This window comes from Stegostoma tigrinum, chromosome 23 (genome assembly GCF_030684315.1).
Source record: "Stegostoma tigrinum isolate sSteTig4 chromosome 23, sSteTig4.hap1, whole genome shotgun sequence".
Classification (NCBI taxonomy): Eukaryota; Metazoa; Chordata; class Chondrichthyes; order Orectolobiformes; family Stegostomatidae; genus Stegostoma; species Stegostoma tigrinum.
In genome coordinates this window covers 34,458,085-34,478,715 of record NC_081376.1, presented here as the reverse complement: position 1 = coordinate 34,478,715, position 20,631 = coordinate 34,458,085, and the positions used below count along the sequence as shown (strand labels likewise).

At 41.4% G+C, this 20,631-nt stretch overlaps 1 protein-coding gene across 2 annotated transcripts in view; it reads right to left on the bottom strand.

Annotated features, from left to right (window-relative positions):
* Nucleotides 1-357: 357 nt before the first annotated feature.
* daglb (diacylglycerol lipase, beta) overlaps nucleotides 358-20,631 on the bottom strand; it is a 32,595-nt gene continuing 12,321 nt past the window's right edge. For both annotated transcript variants that reach the window (XM_048552112.2, XM_059654062.1), the window contains exons 7-15: nucleotides 19,342-19,468; nucleotides 18,388-18,471; nucleotides 13,232-13,309; nucleotides 11,955-12,035; nucleotides 10,179-10,306; nucleotides 5,071-5,139; nucleotides 4,908-4,980; nucleotides 2,504-2,757; nucleotides 358-1,590 (exon numbers count right to left, since the gene is read on the bottom strand). In XM_048552112.2, coding sequence (XP_048408069.1) covers nucleotides 1,398-1,590; nucleotides 2,504-2,757; nucleotides 4,908-4,980; nucleotides 5,071-5,139; nucleotides 10,179-10,306; nucleotides 11,955-12,035; nucleotides 13,232-13,309; nucleotides 18,388-18,471; nucleotides 19,342-19,468 — 1,087 coding nt within the window. In that variant the 3' untranslated portion in view covers nucleotides 358-1,397. The remainder of the gene's footprint in view (nucleotides 1,591-2,503; nucleotides 2,758-4,907; nucleotides 4,981-5,070; nucleotides 5,140-10,178; nucleotides 10,307-11,954; nucleotides 12,036-13,231; nucleotides 13,310-18,387; nucleotides 18,472-19,341; nucleotides 19,469-20,631) is intronic.

The window sequence follows — 20,631 nt, the reverse complement described above, 5'->3', positions numbered from 1 at the left end:
TTATCCTTAAACACATTGACAATCACATTTGGTTAATAAAGGAATGAGGAAATTGATAGAATGGCTGAGTCGGCTCAAGGGGCCAACTTCTCGGTTAGTAAAATTATCAGCATACGCACGTACAGTCTGGTCTCCTTCAGGGGGAAAAAAAGGCATTCAAGGCTGGAATATTTATTGGTAGGGTCAGACATTTTGTGGGGAGGTGGCTACTCTATAAACCAGGGTCTTAAATTCAAATCTTATCTTTATCTCCCTTTGTCTGCAGAGATTTTATTTCCAAAGATCCCTTTGTACAATTTGATAGTCCAGCAGGCAAACGTGGAAAAGTACCATCTATATTAAAAGAACAACAACAACTTATATTAACATAGTGTCTTTAATGTAGTAAAATATTCCAATGTTTCAAACAAGGCTTACATTCAGCTCAAACATGCCAGATTTAGTTTATTTTGTACACAAATCTTTTTTAAAAAGTCAAAACTGCAGCCTGACAAACATTTGTAATGTAAACCTACCTCCAAAAAGTGAAAAATGCACACAGAAGCCACTGCTGGTGACATTAAATTCAAATGGACCAAAACTATGAAGGATTAATAAATGACAAGCTACAGTTTGATTCAATCAGGAAGTGCAATGCTGGGACCAGAGAGCTCATCTAGAGTATCACTGTACCTAGGGTAAACAAATTTGTGCTATGGAACAGGAATTGCTGCCAGAGAACTAAAGGGCACTGCCTCATCAGATGCCCTGGTCACATCCCTATTAATATTGCATGGGTTAAAACCTATGCTGCTAATTAAGGAAGGAACATGCAACTCCAGCTGCTCTGCCAGTATATTGACGCAGAATTACATGGCTCAAACAAGTCTACACAAAATAAGCAAACTCCCTCACACCACAAAAAGGCAAGTGTAGTAAATGTTTTAAAGTGGGAAACCAATGGGCCACTTATTGAAAGAGTTCCTGAACCTCACGCTCCTGGGGTAACCTGAGAAATCTTCAAGAAAGAATGAGATTAAAGCAGTGCCATGATTCTCATCAACTGATTGAAGTAATCATCTTGTCTCGAGTGAATCTGTTCCTTCACCCTTCAGGTACCTGCTTATATTTTCATACATTTAAAAAAAAGAAATCGAAGAGGGAAAATGAAGTCTAAGCGGAAGTGGCATAGCCCCACGCAGCAGGACAAACAACCACAGAAACTCGATTACAGTCATTATAGGTGTTTGTAACATGGCCATCACAAACATGGCCCAGTACAGCACACAGTCTCTGGCCCCTTTCTGGAAAGGCTAAAGCATGGTGTGAAATGGTGGGCAAAAATCACACCAAAAGGTTTAACAGACTCATTAAGCTCCCAGCGACCAGAACTTTGCATTGGATGCCAGCGGCAAGTTTCAACACGCCTCGCTTGGTGCAGTGGGTGACGTGGAACAGAGGATGTAGGGCGCCTCTTGAGTCAGGTCTTTGAGGACTTTGAATACAAGGTCCGGCATGTGGTCGGTTATCATCTTGGGGCTGATCAGAATGTTGCTGAAGAATGATGCATCACACCACAACGCACAGTACTTTGCTTCAGAAAAGCAGAAACTAGATGGAGGGAAAAGACAGAGAGGAATTAGATTGAACTATGTAAGGTTACCAATAACTAACAGAAATTGTGTTTTTAAGAAGTTGGATTTATAGTATTTATATCTTCACACCACTCCAAAGCTCTGTATGTCAATTAAATACTATTGTAATTATAGGTCCTGCAGTTATATCGGGAAATGCATAAATCAATTTGCATATAAGCAAGCACCTACAAACAGCAATATGTTCAAACATCCAGACTCGTAGTAAAACTATTTATGGTGGAGGTAAATGCTGACAAGAATTGATCTTTGAATAATAGCTGTGGAATCTTTCAAATCCTCTTGAGGGGCAGGCAGAGCCTTTATTTAATTTCTCAACTGGAAGATGTAACCTCCATAGCGTAGCAGTACCTCACCGTGCTGCACTGATGTTTTAACATTAAATTTGCAGGACCATGATGAAGCAGGCAGCGAGTCAAACTCTTTCAAAGGGCCTGCAAAGAACAATGGTCTCTTACTGAGCTATACCTAAGATTCCCAAGTACAAGTCATACAATTTCCTGATACTCTGGTGTGCAGATTCAAAATAGCCTTCAAAATTCATGAAAGATGAATGATTTGGAGTGGGACTAACTGAGTAGCTGTTTGCAAAAGCGAGTAAAGAATCAATGAGCCAATGGGCTTCTTCTAGTTTGTGATTCTATCCTTTAGACTAATACCAGTTGTTTCCAACCTCTTTATTAAAAGCTGTAAGGTTTGTAGTGCATATAAACTGATCGCCAGCAGTTCAATTCAGACATGATATATTTTCATTATTTTCTCTGAACAAGCTTATCCTTCAAATTCTCACAGCAAAAATCTCATTGAACATCTACTACTTATACATAATGACTTTGAAAGAATATTTTTAAACAGAATGGCATAATCACCTCCCTGTGCTGTATTTTTCCACAATGTAAATGATCCTCCCTGGAAGGAAGAGTTGAGGTCCTTGAAAAGGCGAACTCGAAGGTGATTCATCAGGGATGCTGCTGTAGGAACTGGATTGGTGCCCCATGAGATTTTGTTCTGCAAGAAGTGGCTCGGTCAGTCGCCCCTGTTGACTGTTGTCCAGATGGTCAGAGAAATTGGCTGGATCACCTCCAAATATCTCATACCAACATCCGCGCAGCAGAATTTGATACTGGACAGAGTACAAGACAACAGGTGGTTAGACGTACAGCACATGTGGGAGGCACTGGCAGAGTGGTAATGTCACTGGACTAGTAATCCCAGAGCCCCAGCTTATTGTTCTGGGGATGTGGGTTTGAATTCTCCCACAGCAGATGATATAATTTAAATTCAATGAAAGAAATGCAGAACTAAAAAGTTAACATAGTGGTGACTACTGTCAACTGTCATAAAAACCCATCTGGTTCACGAATTCCCTTTAGGGAAGGAAATGTGCCATCCTTACTTGGTCTGGATTACATGCAACTCCAGACCAACAGTAATGTGGCTGACTTTCAAAAGCCTATGATCGATTAGGGAAGATCAATAAAGGCTGATCTGGCCAGTGATGCCCACTAGAATCTCAGAATCCCCACAGTGAGGAAACAGGCCATTCAGCCCATTGAGTCAACCCAATGCTCCAAAGATCAGCCCACCCAGACACACGCCCCGTAACCCTGCATCTCCCATGGCTAATCCACCTAGCCTGCACATCCCTGGACACTACGGGCAATTTCCCACAGCCAATCCATCTAACCAACACATCTTTTAACTGTAGGAGGTAACTGTAGCACCTGGAGGAAACCCACGCAGACTCTGGGAGAACATGCAAACTCCATACAGACAGTTGCCCGAGGGTGGAATCGAACCCAGGTCACTGGTGCTGTGGGGTAGCTGTGGTACCCACTGAGCCACTGTGCTGTCCTCATCCGGTGAGTGAATGAAAAGAAAAAGCAGAGATTTTCCATAGGGCTAGATGAACACAGCAGGCCAAGCAGCATCAGAGGAGCAGGAAAGCTGACATTTCGGGCATAATGAAGAGTCTTGACCCGAAACGTCAGCCTTTCTGCTCCTCTGATGCTGCTTGGCCTGCTGTGTTCATTCAGCTCTATATCGTGTTATCTCAGATATTCCAGCATCAGCAGTTCCTACTATCTCAGCAGAGATTTTCCAAATTGTTTCTCTCTTTAAATCTACCTTCAGGTTTGAAAATTGTCATGACCGTTCAGTGAAAACTGAAGGAGGAGTTGCTGGGTGAGTAGGGGCCAATTAGCATGACATACATAGCTATTATAACTTGTTCACAGGCCCATAACACCAAGTGCTGCCTCAGAATTCGTGACACCGAAGTATCAGCTTGCAAAGCCAGTAATGCGGTCCTGACATGACGCAGACACAGACTCCATGATTGAACGACAGATATAGCAACAACTGCAGATGCTGGAGTCAGAGACGACACAGTGTGGAGCTGGAGGAATACAACAGGACAGGCAGCATCGAGGAGCAGGAAAGTTTATGTTTCGAGTCAGAACCCTTTCCTGCTCCTCTGATGCTGCCTGGCCTGCTGTGTTCCTCCAGCTCCACACTTATCTCCACGATAAAGAGCTGAAATTTTAAGGTGGCAATGTCAGTCTCAGATTAGAACTTGAAAAGGACAAACTCTGAAGACAAAGTGCATAGACTATACTCCTATGAGGTAAAAGGTTAAGGTGTTTGAGATGATTGCATGATTTTAACACATTAGAAAGGGAAAAACCATTTCTTTTGAAGGGAAATCCATAACTTAATCTCCAGTGGGATATATTACCATCACATATTGAGGGGTCCACAGTCTAGTTTTCCCTACCAGTGGAGACATTTTCTCAATGTGTGACTTATTGAACCCTTCCATAATCTAAAAGGACCTAGTTCTGGCTCCCCACAGCCTTCACTAGAGGGGGAAAAAAAAAGTCACAGTTTTTTCAATCTTTCCTGCTAGATTCTACCTTTCAATTCTGGCATCACCATTGTAAATCTCTTCTTACACATTTGCCAATTAATGTTTCCTTTTAATATGGAGATCAGAACTGTGCACGGTACATCAGGAGTGGTCTCACCAGTGCTTGATAAAGGTTTACCCTGCGTTTCAACTGCAGCCCACTGAAATTAATATTAGTGCTCTGTTTGTTTCAAACTCTTAAAGTAAAATGTAGTTTTACCAAATGCTTTACTGAATTTATTGCCAAGCATATTTATTTTAGCTTGGGGCCATTAACATCAGGACTGCATTTCTCAAGGGTAAAATTATGTCAAACATACATTAGCATTTCCATTCAAACAGCACCGCAAAACATTCTTGGCTACCTTAGGCCGGTTGCTTTGGGCAACTATTCTCAATATTCTTCTTTTCAGGTCTCCCATGTTGCAAAGGCTCAACCTGGAAATGCAAAGGTTCAAAATGATACAAATTAATACGCAGCGATGGGAATCAACGGAGTAAAATTTTCTGTGCAGTTTGTACACTGACCTTGGAATGAGATCCTTGCCTAGTACAATGGATATGATAAATTCTTTGCTATGATCTGCCAAGGGCTTACTTAAAAGAAAAGAAAATTCTTCATTAGCACAGAGATACCGCTACACGTTACTGTTAGACAGAAGACAACCAAATCTGCAACAGATGCCCATATTTAAATAAGGCTCAATATCAAGAAAAAGCTATTTTGGATGAAAGTAAAGATGCAGTCACTTAACTAGCCCAGCGAAGTAGAAGTCTACTAGTAGCAGAAATTGTATAGTTAGTTGAGAGATAATGGGAACTGCAGATGCTGGAGAATCTTGTATTGTATAGTTAGTTCTTCTGTTTGTGGGAATGCTATAGTGGGTATCATTACATGTAGACAGGGCAAAGTCTGCCACAGAGTTCAAACTATGCACACATGGACAGATCTTGAGTATAACTGAAAGAAAATCACATTTGACAAAGCCCTTCATTTTGCGTTCATCAGAACAATTCAGAAGATTGCCAATTTAAAGGAGAAAACCAACTATTGTACTGATTGAGAGGATAGTGCTGATTGGTTAGCAAGTGGGCTAATAAACGGCGTTTCCATGGAAAATAATGCTGATTGACAGTTAACTGCCATGCAGAGCAATGTGATTGTACCCAACCAGCCTGTGGCTGTAAAACTCACAACAGTATTTAACATTGGATATAATTCTATAATGGACAACATATGCTTGATAATCCTGAATACAAGTGGAATTATGCTGACAACCACATTAGGCATGACACGTGATGCACTCACTGTGCTGGAAACTATATATATTAATATGAGAGAACCCTGTTTTTGCAGGCAGCAAGATTTATATACCCAATGCGCCAGTTTCAACTGAACGAAATAGCTGACAGTCTTTCACTGATTCATTTCTCATGGAAATACGCTGACCAGTCAACCTACATTGTTTAATTAATGGGTGTTTTGTCCATGATAGCATCTTTACCAGTGCCCACTTGCCAGGCAATCAGCACTATCCTCTTAAATGTCAGTTTTCTCCTTGAACTGGTATTCTTGTGAATTGTCTTCATGAGCGCAAGACAAAAAGCTTTGACAAGGCAAGTCCTTTTTCAGCAAAACATAAGTTTTGCATAACTAATGGACTTGCCGTTTGGTAAAGTATTGCTTCATGGAAAGAGTTCAAGGAAGATATTAAAATAGATAAGTCCCCAGGACCCGATGGAAGCTATCAAGGGATACTGAGGGAGGCAAGAGAGGAGTTTGCTGGGGTGGTGACAGAGATCTTTATATCCTCTTTACCCAGAGGAGAGGTTCCAGAAGACATATTTTTGTTGACAGGCAACAGGGATAATCCAAGAAATTACAGGCTGGTGAGCATTATACCAGTGGAAAATTATTGGAGAATATTCTTAGAGACAGGATTTACTTGCATTTGGAAGTGAATGGACTTAATAGGGATAGTCATCATGGCTTTGTGTAGGGGAAGTCTTGTCTCAGGCCCGCTCTGCTTTTTTACCTTCTGAACCTCCTGCATTTCTTCTTGGTTTTCAATTGTATTTTCTAACAGAAGTTACAGTGACAAGTGGTCATCTCCTTTTACATCTAGGGTGCGATAGGGTTTGTTTATCCTCCCTTTTGCTTTAAGGGAATATACCTTGACTGTACACAAACCTTCTCTGCTTTAAAAGTAGCCCCTTGTTTAGTCAGATCTTCCCAAAAGTGTCTTGCTCCAGCCTATTTGACCTAGATCGCCCCGCTAAATTGTGTTACTCTGGACTGCAGACTGTCCTTTTCCATTCTATCCTAAGGTTTAGGATAGTACTGATCACTGTCCGCTAGATGCTTGCCCAAAGTGCATCATTTCTTGTTTGACAGGATACAAATTGCTGGAGGAATTTTTCCTCAACATAATCCAGAGTTTGCTCCTCTCTGCCCTTAATACTATCCATGTCCCAGCCTACATTCACATAGTTTATAAACTGGTTATAACCAGTGTCTAAATATTGATAACTCTAACTTCCCTTCAGATTGTCTCCTTTACATCCTTCCCACTAGTTGGTAGTCTATAAACCACACCAAACAATGTAAATGCACCCTCTTTGTTCCTTAACTCTAGCCAGATTTATTTTCTCCTTGAAACCTTTAGGATACCCTCTTTCTTCAGTAGTGAAATGCTCTCCTGAATCAATGTCACTATCGATCCTCCTTTCCTGAGTAACATCACTTGCTTAGAATATTTAACACTTAGTCCAGTGCTTCCTTGAGCCAGGTCTCTTAATCACTACATTATTACATTTCTACATTGCAACTTTTTTCTTTGTAATTCATTTGTGGGATGTGGGCATCACTGGCTGGCCAGCATTTCTTGCCCATCCCTAGCTGCCCTTAAGAGGGTGGTGATGAGCTGTCCTCTTGAACTGCTATGGTTCACCTGCTGTCAGATGACCCACAATGCCTTTAGGGAAGGAATCCCAGCGACAGTGAAGGAATGTCGAATATTTCCAAGTCAGAGTGGTGAGTGGCTTGGAAGGAAACTTGAAGGTGTGGTGTTCTCCTGTATCTGCTGCCCATGTCCTTTGAGAGAGAAGTGGTCTTCGGTTAGGAAGATGTTGTTTGAGGATCTTTGGTGAATTGCTGCATTGCATCTACTGAGCATTGGTGGAGGGGGGTATGGGTGCATTTGGGCTGCTTTTTCTTGGATAATGTCAAGCTTCTTGAGTGTTGTTGGAGCCAGACCTGTCCAGGCAAGTGGGATGTATTCCATCACAGCTCTGACTTGTGTCTTGTAGATGTACCGGCTTTGGGGAGTCAGAAGATGAGTTACCCACCATAGTATTCCTAGCCTTTGACCTATCTTTGTAGCCACGATGGTAGATGCAGTTGAGTTCTGGTCAATGGTAACCCCCCCCAGGATATTGACAGTAGAGGATTCAGTAAAGGTAACACCAGTGAATGTCAAAGGCAGTGGTTAAATTGTCTCTTTTTGGTGATTGTCAGCTTGGCATTTGTGTGGCATGAATGTTACTTACAACTTGTCAGCCCAAACCTACATATTGTCCAGATCTTGTCGCATTTAACAAGGACTGCTTCAGTATCTAAGGATTTGCAAATTGTGCTGAACATCCCTGCTACTGACCTTATGATAGAGGGAAGGTCATTGATGAAACATCTAGAGGTGGTTAGGCCCAGGATATTACCCTGAGAAACTCTTGCAGAGATACCCTGGAGCTGAGATGACTGTCTTCCAACAACCACCTTCCTATGTGCTAGACACGTCTCCCACCAGCAGAGAGTTTGCTCTGATACCCATTGATACCAGTTTTGCTATGGCTCCTTGATGTCACATGCAGTTGAATGCAGCCTTGATGTCACAGACTGTCACTCTCACCTCACCTCTGGAATTCAGCTCTTTTGTCCATGTTTGAAACAAAGATGTAATGAGATCAGGAGCTGATCGGCCCTGGTGCAAACCAAGCTGGGCGACACTGAGCAGGTTATTGCTGATCAGGTGCTGCTTGATAGCACTGCTGATGACATCTTCCATTACTTTACAGATGATCAAGAGTAGGCTGATGGGACAGTAATTGGTGGTTGGATTTGTCCTGCTTCGCCATTTTTCTACATTATTGGGTAGATATTGTAGCTGTACTGGAACAGTTTGGCTAGGGGAGCAGCAGGTTCTGGAGCACAGGTCTTCAGTACGATTGCTGAAATGTTGTCAAGGCAGTATCTGGTGTCTCCAGCCGTTACTTGATATCTCGTGGAGTGAACTGCATTGGCTTGAGACTTATCTGTAATGCTGGGGATCATTGGAAGAGACTGAGATGGATCATCCACTCAGCACTTCTGACTGAAGATTACTGTGGAAGCTTCAGCCTTATCTTTTGAACCGATATCTCCACATTCTTATTTACTGTACTCTGTGCATTCACATACATACCCAATTCCCTATTTGAACTTCAGTAGTTTCTCCCTTTCTCCCATTTCATCTTTCTATGCTGTACACCAGTGTTAACCTTCTCTCCAAGCACTTTATGCACCCAGGTATTCCTCTCTAATATTCCACTCCTAGTTCCCACACCTTTGCTAGTTAGTTTAAACATCCTCCCAATAGCACTAGTGAAACATTATGCAAGGAACTCAGTCCCTGCTTTGTTCAAGTGCATGATGTCCACAATGTTCCACACAGCCAGTCCCAAAGTCCCAGGAATCTAAAACCAGTAGCATCTTTCCAGTGATACATTCTGCCTTATCCTTTACTTCTGTTCCAACTTGCATGTAAGCACTGGGAGTAATCCGGGGACCACTTCATTTGAGATTCTGTTTGCTAACTGTATACCTAGCTCCCTAAATTCTGAATGCAGGACCATATCTCCTTCTGACCTAACTCAATTGGTACCAACATGGACAATTTCTGGTTGTTTCCCCAGAATGTCCTGTCACAGCTCTGTGGTATTCTTGACCCTGGCAAGGGAGACAACATATCATCTTGGCCACAGCGACAGAAGCACCCTTACTGGTGTATTCCCTTACTAATGAACCCCTATTACTTTAACTCCTCCTATCATCTTCCTCTCCTCCTGTATAGCTGGCTCTATTAGCATTCCTATATTGTATCAGCAAGCCCATACAAGCAGCAGTCCAGACCACATCTCACTGCTCTCGTCAGCCTATTCCATTCGGACATTTGAGTTTTTTTTAAAAATGTAACCTATTTTTCTAATCAGTCTATGCAGAGATGTTATTACACACCTCTGGTGCAGGTGGGAATTGAACCTGGGCCTTATAGTCCATGGGTTAGGGGCACTACCAATGCGCGAACAGAACATCTGTGTTTGGCACTTCTAACTGAAAAGGTCCAATGATTCAAGGGACATTCAATTTTAAACCTTGCTACAAAAGTGAAAACACTGGGATAGTGACTGAGAATGCACTCAGTTACAGCTCCTGTACCACAAATAAACCAATAATTCCCCTCAAATGAAAACAGTTTGTGCAAAAAATTCAAATTCTTCAAAAGAATGAAGTCCGTCTTGGCAATACCAATTTAGTGATCATCTCTTAAAGGAAATCCCGTTTCACAGAAAAGTCCACATAGTTGTTCAACACCTCTCACCTTAGCAGACCTCCTGGAGGAGAAAACGCATAGCATCGAAGCGCTGGGAAGGATGCATGGAGCATTATAGCAAGGATGGAGGCTGCTCCTGCCCCTAGGCTGTGGCCGGTTATAACCAACTTGTATTCCTGTAGTGGGAGAGACAGGCTTATTCCAACAACACAAGATCATTTCAAACAACTGAAAGCAATCAGTTCTGTAGTTGGCAATTAGCAGAACACATTCAATTTTCTTTCTTAGCCTAATATCCGAGTGGGGAAAGTGAGCTGCAAAGAGTTCTAATCCTCCTTATACTGTTCCTGATGCACAGATTGTGCCTGGCCATGTTGTTTAAGTGGATAATATCCATTCACAGCAATCAGTGGAACCCATACTGACAATGTGTTCAGCAGGGTCACATTCAGGAGCAGGGAGCCAATCCTTTCCAGTACTGTCTTGACTCAGATTCTGTAGTTTGAGACAGATCAGGCATTGGTGCTGGGATCTTACTGTCCTGTACGGCTCTGTTTCTCATGGCTTTGAGCAGCCACAAACTGCTCTGGTGTCAGCCTACGATATACTGCTTCGGGAAACTATTGTTCAATTTGTATCTCTGGTTGTTCTGCACTGATCGCATGACCATGATAAAGACACATGGCAATTAGAAAGATAATTCTTATCCTTTAGACTTCAGACATGACCTTTAGAACGATCAGGATAAGTGTCATAAACAAACCCTCCAGTATAGCAACATACAAATGCAAGAGGAGTCATTTATAGGAGCACAAGCTTCTAGGAAGTTCTCTGGAACAGTAACTAGTTAAACACTTCTGTAAAAGCAATCACAGACACAATGCTCTAACAGCTGATGCTATAATGTGTGTGGAAAACTACTAGGAATAAAGTTTCAGTTGTTAGAGAACAGACATGAGGGTTAATCTCTGTGTTCCAAAGAGAGCAAGAGATTTACTTTAGGTGGTCAAAATTTTGAAGTGATTCTGAAAGTTTTGCTTTATTTCTTCAGACTCCATCAACAGGAGGTTTGGTAACCAGAAAGCTCTGATTTAACATAAACAGCAAAGGAACTGATGGGAATGAGATTTTTTGTTGTTAAATTCAACGAGTTGTGATCTGGCATGTGCATTTAACAATAATTTTAAAAGAAATTTGGTTTACTAATTAGAGAAAGAAAGTCTGCAGGGCTACACGGGAAGGACAAGGGGAGTAGAACTAATCAGATAGCTCTTTCTAAGTGTGGGCACAGGCGTATTAGATCCAAAATTTTCCTCTGTCACACAACTCCAGGACAGTAAGCGTAAGCATTGCAAGGCAATTAAAATATCAAGAGTAACCTGGTATTTAAAGTCTGTAATCAGTTTTACACAGACACCCACAAGGTTGGTACTTAACCTCTGTAAAAAGAATAATATGACTGAGCATTCACACAGAATCCATATATTACCCACTGTGTCTGGATTATTGTTTCAGTATATTACCCTGTTACTGTATAAAAAGATTGTGCAATGGCAGACTGAACAATGAGATTTGAATTGAGTATCAGAGATATTTATAATAAAAATAATTTACCATAACACAAGAGTAATGAATTGCCCTGATTTATATTAAAGATAATTATATCCCAATAGTTTTCACCGATTTCCTCAGGTCATTCACAGCTAAAAACCTCAAAAGAAAACTGCAGCAGCTCCTACACAGTTCTCATTAAACACTTAGTCTTTTTTTCTCCCCAAAACACAAACACAGGCAGATATTCCTAATTAATATTTATAAACTCACCGGCACAACTGAGAAAGCTTGGGTTAAAATCTCGTCGTCAATTAGCTTCTTGTAAATGTAACGTGCAGCTTGAATAATACCCTTGAAAGAAGTGGTTGAAGTGGTTAGTTAACGGCTGTTGTTTCTGATTTAGAGCACAGCTGGACGAGCCATTTCATATCTGCACAGGTTCAGAGTAGGTTGTTTTGCAAGGTATAGCTTTTTACTTGGGGCTTACAGACAGGCTGTAGTTATCTTGAATGGAAAGGAGTTCTCATTCAGTGAAGGATTAGCTTAAAACAATCATGACTCTCCCCTCACCAAATAATTGGTGGAGGCTTCAGGGTGTAAGCAGAAGAACTTCTGTGCTGCTCCCATCATGGTCAGAGAGTCTGGTGCAGTCTACAATGCTCACACACAAAGAACAAGTCACCTGGTGGAACATACAGTCACAAGCAGTATCTCCCAACAAGGAAAATTGAAAGGTTCTTCATTAAAAAGATAAGAAATAAACCAGTAGCTCTTTTAAAAGAAAATTACTCATTCACAGGATGAAGGCGTCGCTGGCTTCGTCAGCATTTATTGCCCATCCCTAATTGCCTCGAGGGCAATTAGAAGTCAGCCATGTTGCTGTGGGTTTCAGGTCACATGTAGGTCAGACCAGTTAAAGATGGCAGTTTCCTTCCCTAAAGGACATTAGCGAAGTCAGCAGATATTTCCGACAATGAACAACAGATTCATGGTCTTCCTTAGACTCTTAATTCCAGATTTTTAATGAATTAAAATTCCACCATCTACCATGTACTAACAGCCCAGAGATAATAGCACTAGGCTGTCACCTCCCAAAAATATGATCTTTATAAATCAAACAACCATAGGTTGAGGTGTTATAGGTTGGACAAAACAGCTATGAATCAGATATATATAGGCGGAGCTTGGCTCACAACAAAAAACAAGAATAAACATGGAGACAGCAGGAACATGAAACTAAACTGTTAGCTCATTCAGAGAATTGGCTCAGGCACAGATGCATGAAAGGCATCTTTCTGGACTATATATTTTAATCACACTAAGCTCTGATTTAGAATTTCAGATTAATATTTAGTTAGTCAGTCAGCAAAGGCACATGCAAACTTTAATTTCAGATCTAAAATCCAAACTAAAGGGTGTTTCATAACTACATTCAGGTTGAAATGTAAATGCTGAGACTAAGTGTGTATCTCTCAGTTTTCATGTGGTCCCTCACTCTGGTAATTCTAAGTACTTACAAACTTGAAGAGGAGGAGTTGTACACTCACCTTATGTGCCAAAGATTCTCCTGTCACACAATCTACATTCAATGTCTCACGATCTGCACTCAAATCCGTTAGAGCATCCTGTAGGTTAATTAATAGATGTAAGCATGGATAGCAGACAGGAATTACTGGATGGAGAAAGATTAAGGTCATAAAGTCATAGTCATTGAGATGTACTATACAAAAACAGATCCTTCGGGTCAACTCATCCCTGCCAACCAGATACCCTAATAAATCTAGTCCCATTTGCCAGCATTTGGCCCATATCCCTCTAAACCCTTCCTATTCATATACCCATCCAGATGCCTTTTAAATGTTGTAACTGTACCAGCCTCCACCACTTCCTCTGGCAGCTCATTTCATAAATGCACCACCATGTGAAAAAGTTGCCCTTTAGGTCCCTTTTAAACCTTTCCCCTCTCACCTTAAACCTATGCCGTCTAGTGTTGGACTCCCCCACCCCAGGGGGAAAAGACCTGGTCTATTCACCCTACCTATGCCCCTCATGATTTCATAAACTTTATTCAGTTCATGCACTATCAACTTGGCGCCCACATGTCACAACAATAAGTGAAAATATTTTAATCTGCTTTTTATTAGTGGAAATTTGGCTCCTACAAAGTTGACAGAAACAAGCATAATAATTTTTAATAATTGGTATATCTGTGTGGAGTATGTTAAGAAGGGCAGAGTTTTAGTTTCAGTTTTGAACTGAGCTAGAGTGGCTGTAAATATGTTTACATGCAAATAAGTAAGGCTTTTAAAAAAAACCCCCGAGAAGTGAATAGTTCAGTGCTTTAGAAAACGAAAGATTTGATGACAGTAACAAAAAGGTCATTGCCCAGCAGTAAGGCGTCCTATGACTCAAGGAGGGAAAACGTAGAAACAAAAGGTAGAAACCAGCTCTTTTGGAAAGACAGAACCATCCAAAAGGTTTCTTTCAGAGACCATACAGGTTTCTGCCTGAGGGAACAGGTCAGCAGCAAAAAGGTGCTGTTAGCTTAGTGACCTCCAGAACCATCAGAGCGGGAGAAGAGTCCTGAGTGGTTTATGTCAGTATGAGAAATCTGCAGAAATGAAAGACTGTGGAAGGGGTGGTGAAGGAATACATGAGCTGTGCTAGCAATTTATTTAAAAGTCTCATGAAGAACTGTGAACTAAAGAAACCAAGAACAGTGTGTCAACATATTAAGGAATTATAAAGTGGAAATAAGGCGATCCCTCATGGAGGTTTGAGAATCTGTAACATTGTCGTGGACGGCAGGGGTTGAATCTTTATTTCAGATATTTATAATAAGGCTTTTTAAAATAGTTTCTGTATTTTAAAATAGTGCTTTTACTCCTTTTTTGTGTAATAAACTTTGATGCTCTTTTAGAAAAGTATTTTGGCAGCATCTAATGTATATGATGAATGACTGAACACCATGGTAACTAAATTGTAAAAAGAAAACTTACGGGCTAGGTTTCGCTCTGTGATCAGATTTGTCAGTATTACCATTAGTTGGGATCATTATGACCCTAATGCTTCAGTTGATAATTGTCCATTCAGGAACCAATGAAATCAGATCAGGAAAGTGCCAGGTTTGATAATAGTGTGTGCACACCAAGTTGATCAATCTTTTCAAAGCACTTTCTGGACCAAACTCTTTACCTAAGCAATCAGTATTTTCTTTCTTGATGTTATTCAGTCACTGCTTTGAAGTTCCTCTGAATTTTAAAAAATCAATTTTAAGACATTTTCAAATTCCTCCATAACCTTGTCTGTCCTACCTCTGTAACGTCTCTCAGTCTCTGAGCTCCTCCAACTCTGATCTCTCACACTAGCCCAACTTCTACCGCTCCACCTTTGGTAGCCAAGCCTTCATTTGCCTGGGGTCTTAACTCTTGAATTCTGTAAATTTTCCCCCACCCCGCCCTAACCCTGCTCCTTGAAGACACTCCTGAAAATCAACTTCTTTGACCAAGTTTTTAATCACCTACTTTGGTTTGGTGGCATTTCTTGGATGTGTTCATTCTAGTGAAGAACCTCAAAACACGAGTTAATAATACTATTTAGATGCAGAGTATTGTACAATTTAGGGTTTTGAGGATTTCTCTAGCTGTAATGTATCTCAGATTGCAATGGTGATCAAATAGTAAAGCAAGACTATTACTGACTTGAAATCCCCCATCTCGAACTCTTGGGTGGATGTGTTTGTCTTGTTGACAACACAACCCCAGTGAGATCAGCCTTAGTTGGAGATTCTGCAACCAGCTTAAAACATATCATTTTCTTACAGTCTCAACTAGGAAAGGATGTGGGTAAGGACAAGAATCATCCACACTATATGTATGCCAAACTATGACCATTTTCAACAAGAGAGAATCTACCCAATGTCCCTTGACATTCAATGGCATTATCGTCATTGGATCATTCTATTATCAACATCCTGGCTGTTACTAATGACCAGAAGCTGAACTGGACCAGCATTTAAACTCTATGGCTACATAAAATAGGTCTGAAGCAAGACATTCTGCAGTGAGAAGCTCACTGTTGACTCCCCAGTGGCTGTCCACTCGCCACAAGACGGACTCAGGAGTACAATGTAATATTCCCCATTTGTCTGGATGAGTGCAAATTCAAAACACTCAAAAAGCTCAGCATTGTCTGGAGCAAAGCAACCTGTTTGACTGGAAACCCATTCACCATGTCCAACCCTCACTCCCTTCACCAGGGATCCTAATGGCAGCAGTGGGCATTATCCAGAAAACACACTGCAGTAACTCACCAAGGCTTCTGTGACACCACATTCCAAATCTACGACCTCTAACACCTTGAAGAACAAGATATGGAGGAAAGCCACCGTTTGCAAGTTCACCCTGAAGCAACATGCCATCCTGACTTGGAACCATATAACCATTTCTTCACTGTTGCTGGGCTAAAATCCTGGAAATCCTGTGGGCGTCCATAAACCACAAGAGCTGCAGCAATTTAAGGAGGGAGCTCACCATTCCCTTCCAGGGTAATTAGGGATTTTCAAAAAGAAAAACACAAATTTGCAGATGCCGGAAATTAATAAAACACTGGCCTAGCCAGTAACACCAACATCTCACAAATGCAGATTTGAAAAATGAAGAACCAATGAGAGAAAGCAGAGGTGATTGGTTCATTTTTCAATTCCCAGCATTATTCAGCCTTGGTGCCACAAAGAAGCAACACAAAATCTGGCCTATTGCTTCAAGGAGACATCTAGTGGTGCAATTAATTACTACAACAACACCGATAAAATCCTTTCTAAGGCAACCAGGGCTTTTAAGAACTTGTACATTTAAACTGTCAGAACTAGCAAAATCAGCACTTACATGCCCTACTTACAAACACAGGTGCCAGTCAGTCTTCAGAGATAGTTGGAACTGCAGATGCTGGAGAATCTGAGTTACAAGGTGTACAGCTGGATGAACACAGCAGGCCAAGCAGCATCAGAGGAGCAGGAAGACTGACGTTTCGGGCCTAGACACTTCTGAAAGTTAGTCTTGATGCTCACCATTTTGCATGAACAACTCTGGTTTGTGCAAGGGCAGATTCAACAATGGAGTGGGACAGACAGACAGGCAGATGGATGGATGGATGGGCCAAGACAGCGTTACCAGTGGGAGCAGACCAAGCCGGCGCCTCAGCATTTGGATCAGAGTTAGCAATATTTCCTTACAAATTGCATATGTGAACTCAAGAGTTGCTTTTTGTCCAATGCAGTCTGTGTGGCTCTCTCAGTAGCCGTTTAGGAAGTACCGTGATTGACTCCCTGTTCTGAAGAAGGGTCAATGGACCTAAAATGTTAACTCAATTTCTGTCCATAGATGCTGCCAGAGGTGCGGTGTTTTTCCAACAATCTCTTGTTTTTGTTTTATTTCTGATTTCCAGCATTCACAGCTCTCTTCTCCTTACACACAAGTTCAGGTGGATTCTGACTGCCCTTTGCTGGTAACCGTGCTGAAAAATATAGCCTGTTTTGTTTTGCATAATTACAGCCCAGAAGGTAGCCCACTGACACTTCGTGCAAGTGTTAGTTTATGGAACAGTAATTCACTTAGGTTACAGCACCACCATTGTAACTCTGCACATTCTTTCTTTCCAAATAATAACCGAATTCCCTTTTAAAGGAAACTTGGATATAATCTGCCTTTACCACACTCTAGAACAACGTATACAGATCCTAATTGCTCACTGTGCCAAAAAATTTCTCATATCAGGTGTTGTTTCTTTTACCAATTACCCTAAATCAATGTCTTCCAGTTTTCTATCCTTCCACCAACAGTTACTCGCCTTGTGTGCTCTGTCCAAATCACTCATGATTTTGAATACTTTCAGTGAACCTCCTAATCTTTTCAAAGAAATACAGTCCCGGGTTTTCCAAACTATCAACATCTCCCGTGTGGGTGCCTCAGTGGTTAGCACTGCAGCCTCATAGCGCCAGGGACCTGGGTTCGATTCCAGCCTCAGGCGATTGTCTGTGTGGAGTTTGCACATTCTCCCCGTGTCTGCGTGGGTTTCCTCTGGGTGCCCCGGTTTCCTCCCACAGTCCCAAGGTGTGCAGGTTAGGTGGATCGGCCATGCTAAATTGCCCGTGGTGTTCAGGGGTTGTGTGGGTTATAGAGGGATGGGTCTGGGTGGGATGCTTCAAGGGGTGGTGTGGACTTGTTGGGCCAAAGGGCCTGTTTCCACACTGTAGGGAATCTAATCTAAAGCTCCTCATCCCTAGGACCATTCTTATGAATCTTCTCTGTACTCCCTTTAATGTCTTCACAACTTCTCTAAAGACATAATAATCCAGTTGTGGTTGAACCAGTGTTTTGTGATGGTGTAATGTAACTTCCAGGCTTTTGCAATCTTTGCCCTATTACTGAAGTACAAAATTCGCTGTGCTGTTTCTCTCTCCACAGACGCTGCCAGACCTGCTGAGTTTCTCCCTCAGAGAGACAGTAGGGACTTCAGATGCTTTCTCCTGTAATTTGATTTTGTTACCCTCATCAACCCTCCTATCTCAGCAGAAACAAAAACACAATAAAACCACAGTTAAGAGAAAACACAATTAATTTTGCGGTCAATCATCATCTCTAGAAGCTTCTCCAGCACTAAGTTAAACTGACCGACTGTGTTATAGAGCTGAGGGAAGACTAACCTCGAGTGAAAGAGTTCCTCTCACAGCCACCACCACAGCCTCCTTTTTGTGATCCAGTGCCACGTAAAACGGAATTTCGTAAATCTGCACCAAATGGGGTGAAAATAAGACAATATCCGAGATTTAGAACAGCCACAAATCATTCTGACTTAGTTTTTGAAAATAGCTCACTATTACTCAGCTGTGTCTTTCACTCTCAATGTTTACAGAAAACGAAAAAAGCCCCACAAAATGGAGAACAGCAAAAGTGTCACCCTGCCTCTTGAGATTAATGATAGTACCATAGGTAGGCATCTCAATTGCTCTCACATGCTGAAGCAGGTTGTTGTGTTTTGGAAGATTTGAGCTACTGAAATAAAGGAAAGAACACGTGATTCTAGCACACGAATGATCTTTGTAATTACATGTACTGCTAGCTTTGCAAAACCTTCAATTTATTAGTTCCTTTCTACGCACTAATGCCAATTGTTCTAGAAACAGAAAATATTTGCAAACCACAATTAAAAAAAACACAAGAACAAGTTTGTATTCTTAAGAGCTTGTTCTCCCACCAGAACATCACATTGCATTTTACATCCAATGGATTACTTTGATAGCACAGTAAACGGCAATAACACGGTAAATATGACCAATTTGTATACAAGCTCCCACAAGTAGTAATTAAAGGGTTGCCAGATAAATCTGTCCTTCAACAGGAGATCCTTAAAAAAAAAGTTTTTGTTCTAAGGAAACTGAACAGGACATTTAATGATGGCTATCTCATCTGAAGTTCTGCACTTCCATATCATAGCATCTCTTCAGCACTGCCCCTCCACAGCGCAGTGCTCCATCAGCTCTGCCCCTCCAAGAGTATGTGACATCCCCTTAGCACTTTTGATTGTAGTTAAGCTGCAAATTTAGAGATGCCATGCTGTAGATAGTTTTCTTTTTTAGCCTGCCCATGACAGTTGTTACCTTGTTGTGAAAACTGATGTAGATAAAATCCCGGTTTTGCAGCCCTGTAGTTTGCAGCATGGAGGTGAAATGGCAGCCCACATGATCCCCACCGACTATGTCCTGTTCAGGAAATTGGCTTCTGCAACTTGAGAGAGAAATAACTGACATTAAACCGCTGAGTCCCGTTTCACGAGTTTTAAAGTAATCGCGATTACAAACCAGATAATGAACACTCGGCAATAGTCACAGTTCTTCATGCAAACCAAAATGGGCGTCTGGACCTCTTTCTCCCCGTGCCTTTCCCTCACCCCTTCAAAAGTCGTTGAGGTTGAACAAGGTTAGACAAAAATGGTCATTTGAAAACATCAAGACTTATCATTTTGTTCTGCAAAAGGTGTTAAGGCAATTAGAACCTGGATGCCTAGATAAAGAATAGTCGTGATTTGGTTAATTACCTTCTCCCATTCCTGATGTCCATAAATAAAGGCTATGACTGACTAATTCACCCTGACACCATTGCTCAATAAAATGAGTAACTTGCTTTCAATTCAAACAAACTCAGTGTGAAGTTGTAACTTGCACATATGTTCTTTGGTGTTGAAAACTGAGTGAGGTTAAAGCATCATTACTGACAGGATTTTAGCCAACAGAGTTTCCCTTCCTTCCCCAAAACAAATCCCCGCAAAATATCACTAGTACACATCAGTAGCTGCATTCGCAGTTAAATTTCCTGGCAGCCAGTACTGTTCAACAGCTTCAGACTAATCAGATCTAACTGGACTTCCTCAGTGTGGTTTTATGTAGCAATCAGATTCCAGTGCAGGATGTTTCATGGTACATATAGTCAAGGGAAAGTTGTTTTTTTAAGAAGAAACTTACATTTGGTCACCCTAGGCAGCATCCTTTTCAGTTGTGAAAACAAGTGCAAAGCTCCCATTTAGCACCTCGGCCTACACAAGATCATCTCTCTTTTGGTCCATAAACAGCCCTGGAAAGACTATAACCTGAAAGGTGTGATTCTAAATAGAATGCAGAAGCAAAAGAAACTGGAGGTACATGTGGACAAATCACTGCGGGCAGCAGGACAGACTGAGAAAGCAGTTAAAACATACAGAATTCTAAGCTTTCTATAAGCCTAAGAACTGATATGGTCTCAACTGAAGGAATGTATCCAATTTGAAGCATTCCACACAGCTCCAGAGATGAGAGATCTCAATTATGAAGATTGACTGCCAAAGACTCCTTTCCTCAATGAACAGAACATTGATGCAGCTGTTCAAAATCACATATAGAACATAGAACATAGAA